This window comes from Notothenia rossii (genome assembly GCF_949606895.1).
Source record: "Notothenia rossii genome assembly, chromosome: 1".
NCBI classification, from domain to species: Eukaryota; Metazoa; Chordata; class Actinopteri; order Perciformes; family Nototheniidae; genus Notothenia; species Notothenia rossii.
Genome location: NC_136912.1, coordinates 75,414,821 through 75,434,928, shown reverse-complemented (window position 1 = coordinate 75,434,928; position 20,108 = coordinate 75,414,821). Strand labels below are relative to the sequence as shown.

The window sequence follows — 20,108 nt, the reverse complement described above, 5'->3', positions numbered from 1 at the left end:
GCATGACATGTCCCGGTATAAAGACTCATGCTGAATGGAATCTGATGTTTCTTTCTGTGTTTTGGTAGAAGGTTTTTTATAATTTCCAAATATATAAATATTATTACATTATATTTCATTTAGCTGACGCTTTTATCCAAAGCGACTTACAATTACCAATTACAGGGACATTCTCCCTGGAGTAACTAAGGACTAAGTGCCTTACTCAAGGGCACACTAGTGTTGGTGTTCCTGGCGGCATTTGAACTCACAACCTTCCGATCTTCAGCCCACCTCAGTATCCATTAGACCACCACTACACCTACACCAAATATATATATATATATATATATATATAGAATTTATTAAAAGTTACATTTAGTAAAAAGTTGTGTGTCCATCAAAGAGCCATGTAATTGTTAAACAGATTGGAGGATCAATAAATGACCAAGGCTTCAACAATGGGCTTCGACCTTGTAAATTAGTCAAGGACTCATCTAACATTATTTAACAAATGTCTTTAGATTCTAACTAGGCAGAGCTACATTTTGAAAACCATTGGATCCACCTTCACTGTTACATGTGTATAGTACCTTGTGGAGTAAAGGGGTTTTTCGTCTGAGTATGTCATTCCTAACTCATGCTGCTTGTTCATTATATTGCTATAATTGCTGCCAGCATATTTGATCTTTCCAACTGCTTTGTACAGGCACAGATGTGTCAGTTCTGACCTGCAGTGGAAATTGACTTCCTCTAAAAGTTTTGACAAGAAAATGCCTTTCAGGGAGACTATGAAGATTTAAAAAGACATTAGGACAAACAAAGCATCATGATCAGATTAGACACATATCAGGCAGCCGAGTTCTGAAATATCTTAATTGATAAAGGGGATTTTATATAAAGATACAAAGTATCAGATATAGCAGGACAAATCCTTTTATTCTGAAAAATGTGTTAGAAGTAAATGTCATTCCCCTGAAAGTAGAGGTTTATTCAAGATTACAGAGCTGAACAGCAATTGTAATTAATGGATAACATTGAGGAGTCAGTAGGACATTCCTTCAAGGAAGCTATTTATCCTTTAGGGTTTTCTACTGCTCTGCAAGGCCAGCCATAGTCATAAAACACTTTAAAAACAATACAATTTTAAAACATATTCACACCTGAAAATATTTTTGTTGTTATACTGTATTTATGAAATTGATATTTGACATTGTAGATTTTTTGCTACAGCAAAACATTTGGATAGAATGCCTTTGAGCATCCTCATCCCTGGAAAGAGCAGTAGATTGGCACAGAGGGAGATATGAATAAAGAAACAGCTGTTTGTTCCTCTAGACTCCCACACAAAGAAACATGGAAACAGTGAGCACACCACCGCCTTCACCACAACAAACAGATGTAAAAAGATAAATGCTTCATCTGTGCTGACAAGAAATGTTAAATATTTTCCCATAGGCAAGTCAAAAAGGCAAATTTCTTTGTAGTTAAAGTGTAGAATTATTCATCAGAACTTATAGCATCGTGTGACACTATCATGCCACTTCAATATTACCCAACATGCAGTCAATAAGCAAGCCGTCTGACGTACAGTGGGTTGCTTTAACAGAGCAGGTAACTGAGAAATAACCAGAATGCATTAAGGAAGCAATGGTGACTAACTGAAGTCAAAACCTCACTCTCTTTGTCAAGCCTTTATATTTATTCTGAAGCATTTTTATAATTCAGAATAAAAAAACTTGATCTAAACAGGTCCAATTAATTATAATGATTTCAAAAGCCAGAATGGCCTCTCAAAACACCTGGGATTTCGACACAGAGGGTCGGTGAAGAAAAAAAAAACTGGCAGGATTGCAGGGTTTAACCAGGCGTAAGTTTTCACCCTGCACAAGCCATGTGTCTTTCTAGTAATTTGGCTGCACAACTATGACATATTTCCCCTGAGGAAGTAAACCAGGTTTTTTTTCCAAGTTTAAACATAGATGCAATGACACAGATTGGCCACTGACTCGGTTGATCAATGTTTTAAAGCATGCATGTATCAAAGTGGTCGGAGTAGCCCAGGCTTGGACGATATCATGCTCGCAATACTGCAGTTCAGTGCGAGAAGTGGAAATAAGTGCAACGACTCAGTGCTGGCAAAGCCTTTTTCCACCTAAATACGTGTAAGCACTTTGAAAGTGAGCTATGGAAACTGGTAGATGAGTCCAGACATCTTACACACTCCTAAATTAAGCATACCTGACACATTTCATTCATGGAAACATTAGCACAACCTTTAAATCTAAACTATAAAAGCATGTTCAGTGGCAAAGCCATCCTGACAGGCAGATTACATCATTATGGCTTGATTTCTTTGCGAGGGTATACCTCCAACCGTCAGATGAAAAATTCTCTCTAACATAATAAGATTCAAAGTTGCTGGCAGTATTTCAGCAAGGGAATGATGTGTTATTTTAACAACTTGTAGATACATGCAAAAAGAACAGTGCTTGGACATGCCATCACCACTAAATCACTACACCGCCCTGCCAAATATCTTTTTATATATCCTGTGTGTATGTAACAAAGCCAAATTTTACATAGCATTTCAAATGTGATGGTCATAAATTACCTTTAAGTGCCTCGCATGAATATTTCCATTTAAACATGTGCTGCAATGCACCGACTTGTACCTCTAGTCTTTGAATTATGTTCCATAGACACTGATAGCTTTACTTGTCATTCAGAAATTCAGTCACTTACCGCAAGACCTGGCTCTCCTTTGGGGCCACGGAAACCGTCTTCGTAGTCATCAAAATATTCTGGATCCTCATATCCATAATCATATTCTCCCACGTCTACATCATCGTAGTTGCCGTCCAGGTCATGCTGTTCTGATGTGTCAACGTGATTCTCCCGGTACAACGTGGTGCCATTGGCTCTAAGATGAGTCTCCAGGAGGAGATGAGTCTGATGGGGCCCAGAGCGAGAGTCCTTGGAGCTGGTGATGGAGTTGTTCCTGAGTCCTTCCGTCACTCGACTTTGCCTGACTAGGGAAATCAGGCCAGGTTTGGCTTCTGGAGTCTGTAGGCTCCCAGAGCTGCTCTCTTCCTCTGTGCTGTTTTCAGAGACAACAGTGTCCTCCTGAGGGCTACTCTCTTTTTCCAAAACATTGTTGGTGATAGTTCCAGATAGATCCAGAACTGCTCGTCGACTCAGAGTAGCAATGGTGGGGCTGTCAGCCTGGGGTAAAGATATGGTTGAGAGGGCATGGGAATCCAATTTGGAAATGTGGCTCTGATCCATTTGAGGATGCTGTGTGACCATACTACCTGGTGGCACGTTTAAAGTTGCTGTGGCTTTTAAGGGGGTATGATGGGAAGCTGCTACTCCAACAATAGACATACTCAAGGGGTCAGAAGGCCGGTCATTTGCCTCAATGTCTGAACCAGGATGGGGCAAAGGCAATCTGTAAGTGTCGGCCAGCCGGCACTGTGTTTTAAGGTATTTGCAGTAGTGCACGGCAGCTTGGGCTGAAGGATAGATATCTAGTTGGCAGACTCGACCAATTAATGGTGCCGCTTTTGAGTTCATCCTCCCAAGTGTAAAGAGACCCCCAAAATCTCCCAGTGTCTGAGATCTCCCCAGGGTCTGCTCTCGCTGCTGCACCACCCCACAATCTGAATAGAAGGATACTGAGCGTGCACGTACACCAACAGCAAAATGGTGCTGGTGCCCATCCTGCCAGTTGTAGTTGAAGTAGATGGAGGCTTTCTCAGCAGTGTAAACCACCACTCTGCGTGGCAGCAGCTGGATGCCAAATCGCAGCCTGTCCCTGCCATCTCTGACACTAAAAAGAAAAGCATTGTTTGCTCGCCATGATCTTAGGCTAACAACGACAGAGAACTCCTCGCCAATCTCAGGCGAGAACAGACTGCCTGCTGGAGCCTCATAGAGGGAGTTTGAGTCGAGTAATACCCCATATCCAGAAACTGGAAAATTCAAAGACGAGGGAACAGTGGTGAAAGTAGTTGATGGTGGGCTTGTCCTCTCGCCTCTGCTGCTTTGAGCTGTAAGCCCCAGTTGATAGAGGATATCCACTCCTAAAAGGACAGAGAAGGCAGTGGTAAGTTAACAGGCCAGGATTGGATCACAAAGAATTTCAACTTAAAGCAAAAAAATGAAACAGCACTTTTAACGTCTTGACCAAAACAAGAATAAACGTTTTTTGTACTAAAAAGTGGCATTCATACCCATAAGGTGGTCTGAAATTAAAATAACATATATATAGATATTGTGGCACTTCTGTTAGCTCGAGAAAAAAAACAATACAACAAAGGAAAAAAAATGTGGGACATTACATAACATTAATTATTTGTTTAATCAAATTCTAAGAAAATAAGTAACTGGTCAGTCTCCCATGATGCTGGTTAGCTCTCCCTGTGTTTCTCTGGTAGGAAGTACCAGAAGGCAGCTGTGATCCAGATGAGTGGAGGGGGACTATAGAAGGATGGGGCCTGACAAGGATACAGGAAACCAGTCCACAAAGCCTTTTTTAATCAATCTGCCACCAGAGAAGAGCAGATTTCCTCCAAATGGTCCTGTCATTATTTTCCAATGCCCACAAGTACTTTATGTTAAGTTGGCTGCCAGTGTGGCCCTGTCGGCCAGGCCAAAACACTTAAAATAATTTGGAGACAAAGAATAGTCTGTGCAGTTTTGGCTTGAGTAAAAGCAAAAGACTTATAACTAGGTTGGAGGACATGTTACATGTATCACATACCAACCCAGTCTCATGGCATTTGGTGTTCACCAACACGATTTTTAATCTATTGATTCGTGTTCATCAACACGATTTTCCCCTTTTTTTCGCGTTGTACAGCACGATTTTAAAAGCAATGCATTTCTATTGGTAGTCTTACGGCATTACGTGTTATAGGAAGACCGGAAGCTGTATGGTTCATAAAAACATGTTCTTACTCAATATCAAGCCACAATTATGGCTTTTATTTGAAATCGTATAATTTCTGACTTTTGTTGCCGTCTGTGAGGAAAATAAATGAGGCTGAGAGCCTCAGGATACTGAAATCTGTATTTTTTAAATCTTTTTTTCCTTTTAATTTGTTATTCTTTTCAAAATAACACACTGTTATTTACTCAACAATAACACACAATTATCCTTGTTTTTATTTATTGGTTTATTTCCATAATCTCTGGCTTTTTTGGCGTCCGTCAGGAACTGAATTTCAAAATAAAAATAACCGGAAACAGACATAGGCCTCTAGGAGTTTAGGATGGCCGAAGACACTACACTACCCATAATCCCCAGCTATCGTTTAGGACTACAGTCCCCGTGATTAATCTTCAAGCTCGGGGACTGGATGTTGGAGTGGCAGTGCGCCAAGGTTACGCCAAGCGTCAAACAGCTATTTGAAATGGAATGAAACCACGCCAGACTATCAAAAACTGGAATCGAACGCCCCCGCCAGAACTCCACATGCTGGCTATTGTGTTTCGCAAAATGTTTTATGGGACGTCTCTACTGAACGTTTCCGTTTTTCCCACAATTAGAAGTTGCCATGACATTGGTGTTATCAAATGTAAAACATATCATTAATAAATGGGTGAAAATCGCTTGTGTCCATAATTGGCAGCATTAATATATACCCACATGACAGCTCATTGTTACTTTGTAATTCTACTCCACTACAATTCAGAGGTTAACCTAGTATTTTTACTCCACTACACTTATTTGAGTTACTTTGCAGATTCTGATTAATGATGTGAAATATAAACAACCGTTAAATCAGACTTTAGTTACACCTGAGTAAAATTCAGAGAAGGTGATTGTCAAGTGCCAACAATCAGGAGAGATATTTGATAGTTGGTGCTTGAGAAGACTAAACATTTATCTGCAATTAACATGAATGGAAATGAGTAATAAAGTATATTCATTACTCGTTATTCTCTACTTAAAGACTGTATATTATGGCTATTTTGCACATCCCTTTCAAGATTTCCAAAGGTTTATTGACATATCATATACACAACTACAGTGTATGCAATGAATGAAAATCTTGGGTCACAGGTTCCTTAACAGTGCATTACAAGACATCTATCAATGTGTGTGTGTACCTCCACCATTAAACTGTCATATTCTGCACATTTCTTATACTATCTACATACATAAGAGTATAATTCATATGTATAATATCAGTTAAAATAAGTGCTTTAACATAGTTAAGATTGCAGGAATGCAATATATTAGACGTTAAGTACTTTGTCAGGCTTAATATTTATCTGTAGATACCCCCAAAGCTTTTTTGTTATTTAAAAGAAGAACTTAATCTAAAGTATTATTTAATGTTTAAATAAAGGTTAATTCGTTTGCATAATCCTCCTATTAATATCTTTGTACATCCTGCACTAAACTGTTTTATTGTAGAGATCACTTATAGTATCTTCTTGATTTTTTATATTCTATATTTCTATCATTGAGATTCTACTTTCCCCCTATGAAAGTATGTACTCTTAATATTTTTTTAATCAAATATAACACATAAAAACAATAATTCAATAACGTGCTTTAACCACTAGGCGGTGCACACAACACACAGTCATAATAACTTTGTATTATTATTGTAGGACATTTATGTATGTACAACATCTGAAGATGTGTAGTTTTATTCATGTTTTCACATAATTTTACAGCATATTGCTATACTATTTCAGACTCAGTATTTACATTCTTATATTCAAAGAAAATCAGTAATATCTTTAAAAACTACAAGTCCTTTTATATCAGCTGTGCACCGTTATGGTGTAAATATAACCTATCTATGAATTAGATCAAGTGTAAAAGTCCGCCGAATTAGTGTTGATACTGCAAGGAGACGTATTGTGTGGAGAGAAATTGAAGATGTTGTTTAATTGTTGACATATTTATGATCCACGTCAAGTATTCAGTTTCGGCGGCATTTCTTCCAGTTTTTCCAAAGGTCTTCTCATCAGGGCTCTATAAATAAAGAACTACGGCAGATCTGTAATATGTAATGCAGCCGAACCGTGTATTACAATGCTGTTATGTGATGACTTTCAAAGAGAAAAGCAAGAACACTCGGAATTAAGTATTATTTTATTATTTTAAAATGTTTTCCCAATTTCATATCATATAAACACCAAATCCCAACATGCATTGGGGCTAAAACATACAATCAGCGTGCTTAAACCATAGCTGAGGATCTTGGGTAATCGCTCGAAATGCCTACATCTGTTTCCGGTTATTTTTATTTTGAAATTCAGTTCCTGACGGACGCCAAAAAAGCCAGAGATTATGGAATTAAACAAATAAATAAAAACAAGGATAATTTTATGTTATTGTTGAGTAAATAACAGTGTGTTATTCTGAAAAGAATAACAAATTAGAAGGATAAAAAGATTTTAAAAAATACAGATTTCAGTATTCTGAGGCTCTGAGCCCCATTTCCTTTCCTCACAGACAGCAACAAAAGTCAGAAATTATACGATTTAAAATAAAAGCAATAATTGTGGCTTGATATTGAGTAAGAACAAGTTTTTATGAACCACACAGCCGTGAGACTACCAATAGAAATACATTGCTTTTAAAATCGTGCTGTGCAACACGAAAAAAAGGGGAAAATCGTGTTGGTGAACACGAATCAATAGATTAAAAATCGTGTTGGTGAACACGAAATGCCATGAGACTGGGTTGCACATACAGTATGTAAGTAATAAGCGGTTATAGCTTTAGGGAAACATGGGAAGTATAGCTGATACATATCGTAAATGTAAATCACATCAAATCAATAACGGATTGTGTCTGTCATTTTAGAAGCTGACCTGACCTGTACATTTTCTCAACAGACAAGGGGAATATTGAGATGAATACCATGTGAGTACGAAGAGGTAAGAGTAAGAGGGGTTCGTTGATTTTCATTGCTGAGGGGAAACGGAATGCACTGGTGCGTTCACACCTGCCTTGTATAGTCCGGTTGAATCGAACCCTGGTGCGTTTAGCCGCTTGGTGCGGTTCATTTGGGTCGGTGTGAACGCAATCCGAGACCTCTGAAGTGAACTAAACAACCAGACTCTGGTCCGCTAAAATAGGTGGTCTCGGAACACTTGCTTGCGAACTCTGGAGCGGTTCATTGCTGGTATGAACGCAGTCCGCACCAAAACATAGGAAGCGTAGTATTTACGTGACACAAGAACGTGGATATCTTCAAAATCTTTAGCGAAAGAGTCTTTCAAGACATCCGCGGTTGTTTAGTTAAAGAGTGAAGCAGAATGAAGTGTTGTACAGTGTCGTGTAAAGTAAAAATTCTCCGTCAGCTACATAAAAGTAAGAACACCTGTCGTCGGTGAAACGCCCCTCCTTACTGCAGAACGTCTCATTATATGTGTTATAATGTTTTTTAACGGACGTTGTCTGATGATATAATCATATGCGCGGGCCGCTAGTGTCTGTTGATCTCTAGATTAACAGTAGCATGAGAATAACCTGCCGAAAGTGCCGATGCTCCATGGCAGAGGCTCCGGTAGAAATTGCGGAGATTTGCGTTTTTACCCCCTTAATGTCTGACCAATGGTTGAACAGCATTTCCGTGCACATGATTTGTGTTTAAAGTTTATAGTCCGTTTGAGTTTTGCCCGTGTGAACTCAAATCGAACCTTCTGAAAAATAAAAAATGTAACAAACTGTGGTCTGGATAGGATTCACGTGGGAAGCATAGTTGGAAGGTTGCTTACGTAGTAGAAATCCAAAAAATAGGTACAGAAATGTTCCGACATTTTCCGATTCACCAAACATTGCGTTGCGGTGCAGCTTTTGCGGGCTTCACGTAACGCCCATATTTGCCTATAAATAGTCAAAGAAACGCCCATTCCTTCATTCATTTTGTCTGACTTTATGAAGAAGATAGCAGGAAATAACGACAGAACAGCTAAAAAAGACATCTCACACCGTGGCCGTTTCTCAATCACTAGGAAACTGGCTTCCAAGCCAATATGTCAAGGATACTACGTAATCGAGTGCCGTCGAAGGACTGTTCCAATCTCCAGCATACTTGGAATTCCACAAGGCCACGTCCTTGGTTTGGGGGGTAATTTCGAGGCTGCACATGGGTAGACTTTGCGTTCTTCAAATCCCCCCAATTAATTGCACACGGACCAATTCCAAAAACCCTTGCGGAGAATGGCTGAACTCGACGCAGCACAGCACACATTTAAATGTAAGTATGTATTGGCGTAGAACATGTGTTGGTAAATATGTTACTTTGTTGCATTTGTTATCACCAAAAATGTGTTCCGTGAAAGTAAAGCAAGTTCATAATTAGATAGACATTGTGAGGTATTTATTTTCGGTACAGTTTATGTTGAAACCTTTAGAGAGAGTCACACACTTGTTAGCCTGTTCCATTCTTCTTTGTTTTCCGAAGCCGTGGCTTGGAAGTATACTTGCTTCGTTTCTGAAGGAAGTGACTTGGAAGTATGAGACTACCAAACCAGTATCCTCGCGATTGAGAAACGGCCCCTGTCAGATTTTGGTTATTTTGGTGAGGTCGAGATAAATCATATTGTTTGTTGGATGCAGTTTGAACCAGAGTAGCAGCATGGAGGTCGGATCGTCACCAAAATAAATAAATAAGTGGTCCGAAAAAGGTTCATGACAAAAAAAATACACATAGCCTTCCTCCGGCACTGTGTTTGTACCGGGGACAGGAGACGCCCCCTTGATAAGAAACTGTAATAAATGATCGGGGAATCCCTCCGGAGTGGAGTCATGACGACTGGATCTGAATTATGTTTTCGTATTTGGTGGTTTGTGTCCCAGCTGTCGATCAGCTGTGCGCAGCGTCTCCACTGCAGCAACTCTATATCCACCAGTTAAAGGAAATACAATGTGTTGTGTTATATTAGCTGTACAATTTACCACATATGGTGTTCTTAATTTCCATACCTCCAGTGTTTTATGAGCGACTTATCAAGTCTTAGCAAACGGCATAAAACATGATTAAACATGATAGTATATAAAACCATGCTCGTATCTACAGCCTATTGAAATGCAAAACGGCCTCAGTTTAGACGTAATTCTGTCCTCCTGCTTACCGCATCATTTATGAGAAAACATTTCATAACATTAACACAACATATTCGAGGTGGTTTTAAATAACATCCGTATTTATTTATTTCTCCAAGTTATGTTTTTGTGTGCACTGACGAGTCTCAAACAGGCGTTTGTTAAATCATTTTAAGATTGGCTTTGATCAATGGTTGAAAAATGAATTCTTCATATATGATAAATGAGAGGTAACATTTTATTTATGGTATTATTTCCACATATTTCTCTCCATTCTTCCTTCTGCCAACGGTATCGCAGTTTCTCGTCTCTCCCGTTGTTGTGCTTAGTGCGTAGCCTATGCATGGGTTAGAGTTTGCGTGGAGGACCGCACGTTTTCCCGTCAAGTTAGTATTTTATAAATCGCAAACATTGCCTAGAAACTGGCGTACGCCATTTTTTGAGCGTATATCCCTTTATAAATGAGGCCCCTGGTGCGCACCAGAAAACTGACTATTAGGTGTGAATGCACGCTCATGATATGCATTTCCAGAGCAACATTTTCAACTGCATCATCGTCTTAAAGTATTTGTTTAACCAAGGTTAACACTTTTAACAACTGTGAAGAATGCAAACACTAAAAGAAAAAAAAGGCATCAAAGCCGTAACTTGCCTATTTCAGAAAATGTGCACGTGTACAAACTTTTGACCTTTACCTTGGTCAGGGGATCAAATCAAATTGTCTATAACTTGTGAAATTCTGAAATATTGACAGGAGAATTGTTTGAACAAGCTACCAGTCTGTCTACATTTCTAGAACTGAGAAAAAGTAGTTGTGGCATTGAGTAGTATGATTTTGGGGGGGTTGAAGCAGGTGAATGATCTCTAAGGAGGACACATCATTTTATACGCGATTAAAAAGTGAGTACTTGGCTACTAATTCATAAAGCTACTAGGGGAAGGAGTGCTTATTGGATAAAAGTGGAGGCCCGTAGCAGCTTTTCTCTCATAGATGGTTTGATAAAACACTTTCTTCTGAGTCAGGGCATTGGAGGGAACAGAGAAACAAGGGGAGAATGTCTGATAAACAGAAATAAGACATGTGGTTCATCGTCTTTGATATTATTTTGCAGCATTTATAGTCCTGCAGCTCACGCAGAGAGACTATCTATCTGCCGCTGATCCAAGCGTGCACTGAGATGTCCTTGACATTCTTAGCCCCAGGTAAAGTCAACCAGATTCCAATTAACCTGTCTCATATGTGAAGACAAGCTGCTCTAGCACTCTGTGTGCATTCCTCCTCTTTTCGTTCTGATGGATATATCCTGCTTGGAGTGGGCTTTAGATTATAGACTATAGATGTGTGGGGGGGAAGAAGATACAAGACGGAATAAGGGGAGGGAAACATGAGGCAATTTGATAAAGAGGCAGTAGACAAGACAGTGCACATACATGTACAGATGTGATCTTGAAGATTCATTGTGAGATCAACCTTAAGTTCAGTGTGCGTTCACTTTGAAGTTTTCCTGACAGTGATGCAGTTATATGCCATTCAGAACATGAACAGAACAGCCTCTCAACAAATGTATAAAGTGCAACTCGCTATATTAAAACATAACAGCGTTTTCTTTACATTCTTTTTTACACCATTATTTATTGCCGAGTGTAGGCACACATCCGGAGATATATTCCAACAGCTATAATAAATCTGATAAGGTGAACATTTGTTTTACCTGTCATCAATCACTGCTTTTCTTACCTTAAATTCCTCTAACTAAGGTTGCCTTGTTTGTTTAAACTCATTGATATAATCTTATCTTCAGCATTCGACAAAATGTGAATACATGCTAAGCTAAAACTTGAGATTTCCTCTCCCTCTTTGTCTGACTAATTGGTGTACTTTCCCAGAGTTTTCTCCTTAGCATGTACTTCAAATTATGTTTGCACGTGACACTCTAATGGACCAGAGATGAGAGCACTGGGAGTTAAAAGATGGGCATCTGGAGCAGGGCCGGCCCTAGACTTTTGGGGGCCCTAAGCGAGCTTTGGCTTGGGGGCCCCCCTCACTCTAGCGCGTTCTCACTACACACAACACGGAACCAACTTTTGTCTTATGATGTTAGCATGAGCACACATATTGTATAAATAAGCATGTAAACAACGTGGACCTAACATCCTCTAGGGGGGGTCCTCATCTCCGCTAGGGGGTCTGGGGGCATGCTCCCCTGGGAAGATTTTCTTTTAAAATAATGAAGTTAAAAGCATCAATCTGGTGCACTTTGAGAGCAAAGTTAAGAGATCTATGGATACCTATCTCAACATCCATATGAAACAGAACTGTAAACAGATTTTATTTTTTTTATATTTTACAAATCACTCTCCTTTTAAACTGTATTCTTGTTTTGTCATATAGTAAATTTTCACAACTGTTTTTCCTTTATTCTCTCTGGCTGTCCATCTCATAATGTTCACATAGAAACTAGCTGTCAATAGGAATATCATTCAGAAGAATTATAATTTAATGTAAAAATCTGTCACAAAAAGAGGTTGCACATTTAAATTCAGGTGTTGTTATGGCAACGTCAGTGGCCAAACAGCCACATTTACTGCTGCAAATACGTTCAAACATGCTGTCGACACGTAAAGCAGTGGCATGCCACCATTTCAGCTGACTTTTTCTCAGAAATACTGTCACATAACATAATTTCATTGCTAGGTTGATGCTTAGCTAAGCTAACTATGAAACACTTTAACTGACAGAACTCAGTATCAACTGTGTACTGTAAGGTAGCTTCTAGCTTCATGTCGAACATTAAGTCAACATTTTCCAAAGAGCTTTCTTTGAAATCACCAGGTAACGCTAAAAAACATTACATTTAGATTGTATGACTAAGTGTTTATTTAATATATCTGGCTAGCTATAGCTACTTGCTAACGGTTTAGCTTACCCCCGCGATTCAAAGTAACTTCAACGTAGCTGTAATTTATGCTTTGCTTACATGTTCGCATATCTCGGAAGTTTACTGACATTTACATTTACCTGGCTCAAGTGGTGGCTCTGGGGTTGTTGTGTGAGCCACCACTTGAGAATTGTCGTCTTTTTTAAGAAAATATGTTCTTATGTCCATCTTCAAAAACTCTGAGTCCGACTGACAGTTTAAACATTGTCACAGCTCACAGGATAGGTACCTGTCAGCCAATAAGACAGATGTTTATTTCCATTCAACTCTCTGGTTGGTCTAGTGCAGGGGTCTGCAACCTTTTTGACCAAAAGAGCCATTTTGCTCCTTTTTCCCCCAAAACATTTTTGTCTGGAGCCACAAAACATATTTCATAGCTTGATAGCTAATAAAGTTGTATTTATTGTTATATCAGACAAAAACTACAGTTTTTTTGCATTTATTAGGCTATTTATTACATTGTATAAAACTGTTAACCTCTAATAAGAAACAAAGAACTCCTATAAGGAGAATTAAAATTATACACAGGCCTACTTTAAAATAAATTAAACATATAGCTGCACCCTAAAAAGAGTTAAAGGTAGGGTAGGTAAGAATGGAGAAACCAGCTCGAGTGCGCTAGAATTTGAAAATACACAACCGGAAAAAATATGCCTCTTCCTTCAGACTTTCTTACAGAGTCCCTCCTCCAACACACACGAACGCGCATCATCAATGAGGCCACGAGATAAGTTTGTGCACAGATGGAAGGCTGACAGGCAGGTAGGCCATCCAGTTATTTTAGCCGGGCCGGCTAAAATGATTGGTCGTGCTTTTTACAGCGCTACGGCTTCCAGAGATACATTTTTGTATGTATTTATTGTCAAAGCATTTAATATATTCATTGCTATCGGGACGTTAAGAGCATTCCATGGAATATAACAAAAAGTGTTTTCTGAAATAAATTACATACCCCATTGAATTACGACTGAAGATTGTCAGCTGTCTTCCTCTCCCGTGTTGTTCCTCGATACGTAAAGGCTGCAGCACCTTTGACAACTTCTCTCTACATATCAAACATACCGGCAAACCAGCATCGTTTGCTGTGAAAGCATATAACTCTGTCCACACAGAATTAAATCCTGTGTTTCTCCGGTACTTTTATTTGATTTATCCATAGTTCGCTCATCGAGCCGGGGGTCAGGTTATTCGCCTCCAAGAATAGGCACTCGCGCGGGACCGTAGCACGATGTGACGCATATTTTAGTTGACCTAATTAAAAAACGTTTTGTTTTTTATTTATGTGTCACAGTATCACCTCAAAATACAAGATACGAAACATTTTCAACCATGCAACAAAATATAAATAGTCCTACAAATACTTTTATTTTATTTCCTTCTTATTTTTGTCTAAGCTCAAGGGAGCCAGAGCAGAGGGCTTAAAGTGCCGCATGCGGCCCGTGGGCCGCAGTTGCCGACCCCTGGTCTAGTGTCTTGCCTCTGTTGCATTCACTGAACACGGGAAATAAAAATTCTGCCGTCCTCTCTAGTGTCATGATGAGGTTCAGGTAAAGCATGGTGGATGTATTATATGATTGGCTCAATAATATAGTACATGACTTTGAGAGTAGGCAATCTAGGCATATTAACACAATTAATTAAACATACTTATCACGGCGACGGGGTACTGAGATTATTATTATTATATATTTTCTTTTCATTTCTTTTTTTTTTTCCTTTTTTTTTTTTTGCTAGGGGGCCCCTAGTGGCTGCGGGGCCCTAAGCGGCCGCTTATGTCGCTTAATGGGTCGGGCCGGCTCTGATCTGGAGAATCAACAAGAGTTGAGAGGCTAAAGTGCACCTATCATGCTATTTTTAGGCACATATTATGGGTCTCAGATATAAAGATATATAAACATGACTATGATGTGTTTTTCTCAAAATACAAACAGATCATGCATTTTAGACGTCCCTCATATGCAGTGGCGAGCCGTCAGGGCCCTCTAGGCCTCTGAGTGCCTAAGATATTCCAAAAATTATATTTGAAAACATTATTTATTTATTTATTTTTTTAAATATTTTTTTCATTAGTTTTACCAAAATAACTTGATTTAAAATTGTATTTAAAATAACATTTCCCAAGAAATAAATCCTTTGAATCCGCCTGTTCAGTTTCTGTTGGAATGTGAAGGGTTAAATTAAAGAAGCTCCTTTGGCCTTCTCTGCGAGTTACTGTGAAGACAGGAGCTGATTGGTGGTCCTGCTGTAAATTCACACAGGGCCAGCTAGGGTAACTCAACGAGAGAGTAATGTCAAATGACAGTACAATTGACCAATCATATCTTCACTCTAAATGGGTGGGTTTTATTTTCACCGACTTTATGACAAGTTCCGCACACTGTGAAGTTTATGCATTTGTGTTAGACATGTGGTGCAGTGACGCGTCCTAAAACCCGAAAGTAAGCTGCGCTCGGGTTCCCTCAACAAAAAAGCAATTGGATTTCTCCATAGGATTTTGGAAAATAGCTCAAAATAAGGTCTGTGGAAAACAAACCTGTTAGATAAATGCACGTTTTGTTCAGCCGGATGATATCCACATGTCTACCCTACTTTTATAATTTTCAAATCATAAATCTAATCGATAGATTCGTTCAGGATTCGATAGATTCGTTCATGATGGCTCATGTCAGTGATAGTGATGACATCGTTGCGAAATTATTAACCGAGTCATTTTCAAGATTGAGTTACAATGATAAACTGGAGTGGCAAAGGATCAGCTGCATGACCCTGCCATCAAGTGCTTCATCCAGAAGGACAGGAGGATGGACTTTGTGTTTAAGTGATTTGATCATCAAAGGTAGGCCTAAGTCATTTTCAATGTGGGCCGCCATACCGACTTAATTCATTTTTAATTGTTACTTGGCTGTCATGATAGATGTTTTACATAAATGGTGTTGTTTTGTGTGGTAGAGGGTCGCTGTCATTGATGCGTTTTGCACCCCGGGCCGTTTTGATATTCCGCTGAAGTATACGCTGTGACGCAATAACTCTTCTTTTATTTATTTATTTTTGAGGGAAGGGGGGGATCAGAGGGCCTAGGTATAAAATTCATGGCTCACCACTGCTCATATGATATCCCTCTATTCCAGCCCTGTTTAGAGAAAAGCGGATCTTGGGTCCTTAGCTTGAAAAAATAAAAAGAGGAGGCGGAGCTAATGCCTGATCAGAATTATACCGGAGATAAAATTCAATTCTGCTGTGATAAAACACCATCCTGTTCTAAATCACATCAAGGATTATCTCTGAAACAGTATGGAGCTCAAACTATTTTTTTCCTGCGGGTTTACCACAAGGTAAGTTCCTTTTTTTATTTCCTGCTTTTTAAACACATGCTCTCTCCAGTACAGGTTAGCTCCGAGTGTTAGCGATGCTTGCTAATGTAAATGTGACCCACACAAAGTGTGTGATCACAATGTTATGTTTATATTTAATATCATTTTAGAAACCTGTTTAACAATGGACATCAGGGGGCAGTAGATGGCAGGGTAACACTGCCGTAAAGGGGTTTGTTGTGATTTGCGCCTGCCGTAAACGGACTGATGTGGAGACGGTGCTGCCGTTGGCTTGCCATTCTGGCAAGACCCGCCAAACGAGCAGCTAAGGATTTCGGTGTTTATCATTTCTCCTGTTTTGCAGGTCAGTTTTGTATACATATTGTCACAAGTGTTATAAATATCCACGGTAGTGTTGTGTCACGATGTCCTAGTTTTTGAAGTGGTGTTTGGACGTTGTTTATAGTCTTCAAATCTGCGTAGGAGACTGTCTCGTGGTTGCTGTGTGCGCGTGTGTGTGTAATGGCGGTCGCTATTTTAATGTAGCATAAGCTCTTTGATCAAAGTGAATGCAAGTACATGTAATTGTTTACAGCTCCTGTACATTTTGTACTTACATATTTTCTGGGTTTATATCCTAAGTATTTTGTGTGTGTATTTTGTATTATCTGTATGTGTTCTATGGTCAGAGTCAATACATAAATGCTTGTGGGATGTTAATGCTAGCACAGATTAGATTCTGATGCTTTACCTGGGAAGGTATTTAAAAGGGTTTGATTACAAAATCAATATCTGAATAGAGAAATTCTTATTTTAAGTCATGGTGTTTATTTCAAATATATTGAAGACATGAATATATATGGACAAGTGTTTATATTGAAGACAGAAAAGGGCATTAACAATTGTGTGTGTGTTGTGTCAAATGGTTAAGGACATTAACAATTGTGTTTGTGCCAAATGAATAATAAATTCTGGCAAGACCCGCCAAACGAGCAGCTAAGGATTTCGTTGTTCATAATTTCTCCTGTTTTGCTGGAATACTATCTGTCATCGCGCCCCGCATAGCGGGGCCCGTTACAGATTCTTGGGGGCTCGTCCGGGATTAGCATCGTTTGAGACGACCATATGCTGATCCAGTGATATTGGACCTAAAGGACCGGACTGACGACGTGTTTCCGGAGTGGAGGTGCTTCCAGTTAATGACTCAAAAGTTAGAGAGACCAGATTAAAGGGGATCTACGCCTAGGAGTGCAGAAGTGTTTGCCACAGTTGCCCACAACACACAGGATGGCTAACAACGAGAGGAAGAGACTAAGCTGGTCCATCAAGAAAGGACTTCATCAGCTAACAGCAGATGAAGCGTATGAAGTTGCCACACACATCGATCCAGTGGAAGGACTTGACTCATCAGAGCTTAACAGGGACGACGAGGAGGGCTGTGTTGAGTATATTGCTGCAAATATGAACAGTATGACTCTACTAAACCTAGAAGATGAGGGAATGTCAATGTTGTTGTGTCTACAATATACTGTTGATTTGATTATTGCAGTGGTACAGTGTGTTCAAAAGAGGGTGAAATTGATACTTCTGTTAAGTCACCCATGATGTTATTTGCTACTGTTAACGCTAATCAACAACTTGAGCCATTAGACAATCCAACTGAGACTGGCATTCATGACACAGACATACAGAAACTGTTAAGGGGCTAAGAGGAGGTGCAAAACAAACTTCAACACAGTGTCACCACACCTAGTTCAGATACACCGCAACCTCACTCTAGCCAACCCAGTAAGCAGCATACACCTAACTCACCACCTACATTTACAGAAGGACTCTCTAATCCCACCCGAGAGAGCATGATTTCCCTTAAAGATCTTTCCCTTCTGCATAGAAGGGAGTTTAAGATTCATGGAGGGCAGATAACTGACACTTCATCAGACATTAGCTTTAACAGCTTATGTAAACAGATTGAGGAAGGCTGCAGAGAGCAACACACTGACGACGAGTTCATTAGAGCGGTGTTACGCATAGTAAAGGGTGGAAACTTTAAAGACATGCTGACAAACAAGGAAGATCTAACAGTCACCGAGCTGAAGAGTTTCCTGCAGTCCCACTTTGGCGAGAAGAGCAGCATAGAGCTCGTCCAGGAATTGATGTCTGCTAGACAGCATGAAAATGAAGCTCCACAGCAATTCCTATACCGCATGATAGGACTGAAACAAAAAATAATGTTCACCTCCAGGCAGGCAAATGCACTTATTAAGTATGATGCATCTACACTGCAGGATGTGTTTTTGAATGCAGTCTATCAAGGCATGGGAGAGAGATATGAGGATGTCAGACGGGAGCTGAAACCACTGCTTGCTGACCCCACTGTGTCTGATGAAGCTCTGTTAAGGCAGGTTATCAAGACTACGATGGAAGAAAGTGAAAGAAAGCGCAGACTGGGACGCAGTCCCAACCGCAAGTTAACTCAAGCACACAGCATACTCGCTGAACCTGAAGAGATACTCAGCAGTGTGGGAGACACTAAAATCAAAAGTAAGGATAATGTCATCCAGAGATTGAGTGCTCAGGTTGAGGCTTTAACACAGGGAATGGAAACACTGAAACAGCTATCAACAACGACCCAGGTGCCTGAGGGGCGACATCAAACCACCCACCAGTGTTGCTCTGACAAAACCAGACTAGAGAAGAAGGCCAGGAGACCGTATGGGTGCCCACAATGCATAGCTCAGGCTCAACCAAACTGTAGCCACTGCTTTTTCTGTGGGGAGGAGGGTCATCGTGCTGTAGGCTGCTTGAAAAGACAGAAGCAGGCGGGAAACGGGCACCGGTCAGGGCAACGGGACGACCACTGACCGACCCAAAGGACAAGTCCCACCCCCAGGAGGTTGCAGCAGCAAGACAAAGCACTGGTCACACACCTATCAACACGCAGGAAAATAACGAACAACACCCAATCAAAAAGATAGCTCCGCTAATTGGCCGAAAGTCGCTATTGAGATGTAGCATGGACGGTTACGCCATAACCGCTCTTTTAGACTCTGGGGCCAATGTGAGCATAATAGACAGTGCTTGGAAAGATAGATACTTACCTGGACAAGATATTAGACCCTTCAGTGAACTCATGGAGGATGATCTCTACATGACGGCTGTCACAGGAGATGCAGAACCTTATGAAGGATGGATTGAAGTGGTAGTAAACCTGCAGGGAAACGATGATCCAGACTTATCTATTTGAGTGCCTTTCCTAGTGAGTTGAATACAAATAGACAGACCAATAGTTGGTTTTAATGTCATCCAGGAACTCTTTAGGAGTCATGAAAGTAGACCCAAAGTTATATCTATCCTTGTCAACTTGCTTACTGGTGCTTTGGAGATTGACAGTGCTATGGCAAAAGCTATGGTGAGTTTCATAAAGACTGAGCAAAAACAGGAACAACAGAATGCTGCAGTAAAGATAGGCAGGAAAGAAGTCACTATTTATCCTGGCCAGGTAGCTTATATTAAGTGCAGGGTATCAGTAGATATTAGTGAATCTGACTCACTTGTGCTTTTCAAACCCAATCCCGAAGCTACACCACTGGCACAGCTGAGTGTTGGAGCAGGACTAATGGCGATCCAACAGACAGAGAGATCTTTCGTAAAGGTGCCTGTGTCAAACCATTCCAGATGTGCTGTGACTCTGCCCAGCTGTACTGTTCTAGGCAACAACGAAACCATTGATAGAGTGATAGAGACAGACAACCCAAGCAGCAAGGACAATCAAGGCCAGGCAAATATAGCCAGTTCTTC

General features: G+C 40.0%; 1 protein-coding gene across 1 annotated transcript in view; it reads right to left on the bottom strand.

Moving 5' to 3' along the window:
• col24a1 (collagen type XXIV alpha 1 chain) overlaps positions 1 to 20,108 on the bottom strand; it is a 97,946-nt gene that overhangs the window by 55,485 nt on the left and 22,353 nt on the right. Inside the window, exon 3 of the mRNA XM_079693522.1 lies at positions 2,725 to 4,064. Within this exon, the coding sequence (XP_079549648.1) occupies positions 2,725 to 4,064 (1,340 nt within the window). The remainder of the gene's footprint in view (positions 1 to 2,724; positions 4,065 to 20,108) is intronic.